This window comes from Hypomesus nipponensis, chromosome 2 (assembly GCF_054491055.1).
Source record: "Hypomesus nipponensis isolate SF chromosome 2, ASM5449105v1, whole genome shotgun sequence".
NCBI lineage: Eukaryota > Metazoa > Chordata > Actinopteri > Osmeriformes > Osmeridae > Hypomesus > Hypomesus nipponensis.
This window is the reverse complement of record NC_140362.1, coordinates 924,889-927,500: the sequence shown is the minus strand read 5'-3', so window position 1 is coordinate 927,500 and position 2,612 is coordinate 924,889. Positions and strand designations below refer to the sequence as shown.

The 2,612-nt window shown below is 56.4% G+C and overlaps 1 protein-coding gene across 1 annotated transcript in view; it reads left to right on the top strand.

Annotated features, from left to right (window-relative positions):
* Positions 1–2,137, top strand: part of ifnlr1 (interferon lambda receptor 1) — a 7,318-nt gene extending 5,181 nt beyond the window's left edge. Inside the window, exons 4-7 of the mRNA XM_084669252.1 lie at positions 25–188; positions 361–490; positions 628–767; positions 1,080–2,137. Coding sequence (XP_084525378.1) covers positions 25–188; positions 361–490; positions 628–767; positions 1,080–1,952 — 1,307 coding nt within the window. The 3' untranslated portion in view covers positions 1,953–2,137. The remainder of the gene's footprint in view (positions 1–24; positions 189–360; positions 491–627; positions 768–1,079) is intronic.
* The last annotated feature ends 475 nt before the right edge of the window (positions 2,138–2,612 follow it).

Genomic DNA, 2,612 nt, shown 5'->3' with positions numbered 1-2,612 from the left:
CCCCCACTCCTCCCTGTCCTCCAGCGGTACTGGGCCCTCCCCTCCTGACTGTGCGTGAGTTGAGGGGGTCTGTGGAGGTGCGTTGCTCTCTCCCCCCCGGGGTTGTGGAGGTGCTCACCACCAATACGTTCTCCTACCCCCACGATGCTGCCTACTACAACCTCACCATCACCACTGGCAATGCTCACGTGAGCTCTCTCTCACACACACACACACACTCACATACACACTGGTGTTTTAGATTTTATTGTAAAAAGATGAAATTGCGATTTTTTACCCATTAATCTACATTCAGTTTCCCATAATGCCTCTAGTCATGTTTGCTCTCGACTGTAACTCCAAGTTGATCTCCTGGCTCAGGTGCAGAAGACTTCCAATGGGGTGTTCATGGTCCAGACAGCAGGTGTATCACAGGCCTGTGGGGCGGTGGTGTATCGTCCACACCTGAACCAGCAGCGCTCCCCCAGCCAAGAGGCCCCCTTCTGCATCAGTGAGCTCACCTGGCCGCACTGAACCCTCCACACCTGCACACAGCTAGTCCACACCTGCACACAGCTGGTCCACTGTTACACCGGTTACAGCACCTGTTACAGCACTGTAGGTATTACATTGTTACACCTGTTACAGATGCCCCCCCCACAGATGACCCCTGGCACCTGTTTCCATGGTTACTGTCGTCCGCCTGTCTCCTGGTGGGGTTCGTACCCATAGTTGCGGTGTTGGCGTGTCACTACGTGAGACAGAAGCGTGATCTTCCAGACTGCACGGTGAGGCTGCAGGGGAATTCCCTGACTCTCCAGGAAACTCTCTTTACGAGAAACATCCACCCCACGTGTGTTCCTGTCACCCTGCCCACCATGGAATATTCCTTAGTCAGGAGACAGGCTGTGCTGAATGTCTGAGTGGCAGGAAGTGAATGCAATAGTTATGTACTGTGGGACACAAAATGACTTCCTTGAAGGATCTTTCTTTGGTTTGTTATTATAGTCAGATGGATTTCAGACTAGTCATACATCCTACTTGAGTACTTTGTTAAAAAAGGCTTCTTGTCTAACTTCTTCCATCTCTCGACCCTCCAGAAAGTGATGTCCAGCTCCAGCCCCCCTCACCTGCTCCAGCCCCAGAGGGTGGTCCTCTCCCTGGCGCATGCCGAGGGGCCCTGTCTGGGGGGGACAGAGGGGGCCAGGAAGCCCCCCTTCACCAGGTCCCAGGTCAGCAGGGACTCTGGCTGCTACTCCCCCCAGGATGCCCCCTCCACCCCCCCTCTCTGGCAGGGGGGGCCCCTCTCCCTCCAGACACCCCCTCCAGAAGACTCCAACAACAGCCTCCACTCCTCCACCATCTACAGCATGGTGGGGGTCCAACCAGCCAGGGAGGGGGGCCCGTCCCCCCTGGGGTTCAGAGAGGACCATGCCCAGCTCTGGGCGCCACATACAGGGGAGCCTCCCTTCCAGATCCCCCTGGAGCCACCCCCGTCTCTGGGCCCCCGCCTCCCTGGCCTGCAGCCGGACACCCAGAGGGCCACGTCCGTCTGCCTGACACTGCTCTCTCACATTGAGGGGGGGTTTCCTCTGGCAAACCTGGCAACTGCTGGAGAGAGGGCACCCCTGTTGTCAGACCTTCTCTGCGTGAGGGATTCTGATTGGTTGGACCCTGAGGAGACCCGTGTGTACGCCTCCAACCAGGTCCCCCAGGCCCCCGAGCATGGCCCCCCCCTCTGCCTCCCTCTCATGCCCCCCCCAGGAGAGCCGTCGTCTGGGTATAAGCAGAGCTGGTTCCCTGGGATGGTGGTGGAGGGACAGCACCATGCCACACAGCCCCCCCTCCGGGGGGACCACAGAGAGGGCGGGGGGGAGGGGGAGGGAGAGGAGGGGGTGGGGGTTGATGGGGAGGAACAGGACAAAATGTGCCAGTTACCTCTGGGAGATTGGGTGATCCATTTCCTGGACTGAATGTGTCTGTAATGATGACCACTCTCCTCCACCTCCTCCTTCCTCTCCTCCCCCTCTCCCCTCTCTCCCCCTCTCCTCTCCTCCCCCTCTCCCCTCTCTCCCCCTCTCCTCTCCTCCCCCTCCTCTTTCCTCTCCTCCCCCTCTCCCCTCTCTCCCCCTCTCCTCTCCTCCCCCTCTCCCCTCTCTCCCCCTCTCCTCTCCTCCCCCTCCTCCTTCCTCTCCTCCCCCTCTCCCCTCTCTCCCACCTCTCCTCTTCTCCCCTTTCCCCTCCTCACTCTCCTACCCCCCCCCCCCTCCAACATTGTGTACCGACATTACAGACTCCGACAGGAAGTGCTGAAGGAGTCTGACTTCAGACATTACAGTACCTTTTACATTAATGGCACATTAACTACCATGTAACTACATAGCATAACCCTAGTTATATCATTACATTATAACACCATTGTAATTACATAGGAACTACTATGTAGTTACATTTCTGGCGGTTGGCAAGAATATTTTGGAAATGACGGGAAATGTCTTGCACAGTTTTCTAGATATGTCCTCTGAATGGATAACAGCCAAATGTGTGTTTATAGCTTTCCGTTATGGGGAAAGGGTAGAGCTCAGTAATAGAGCTTTTGACTGCAAATCAAAGATTGCAGGTTCAAATTACCC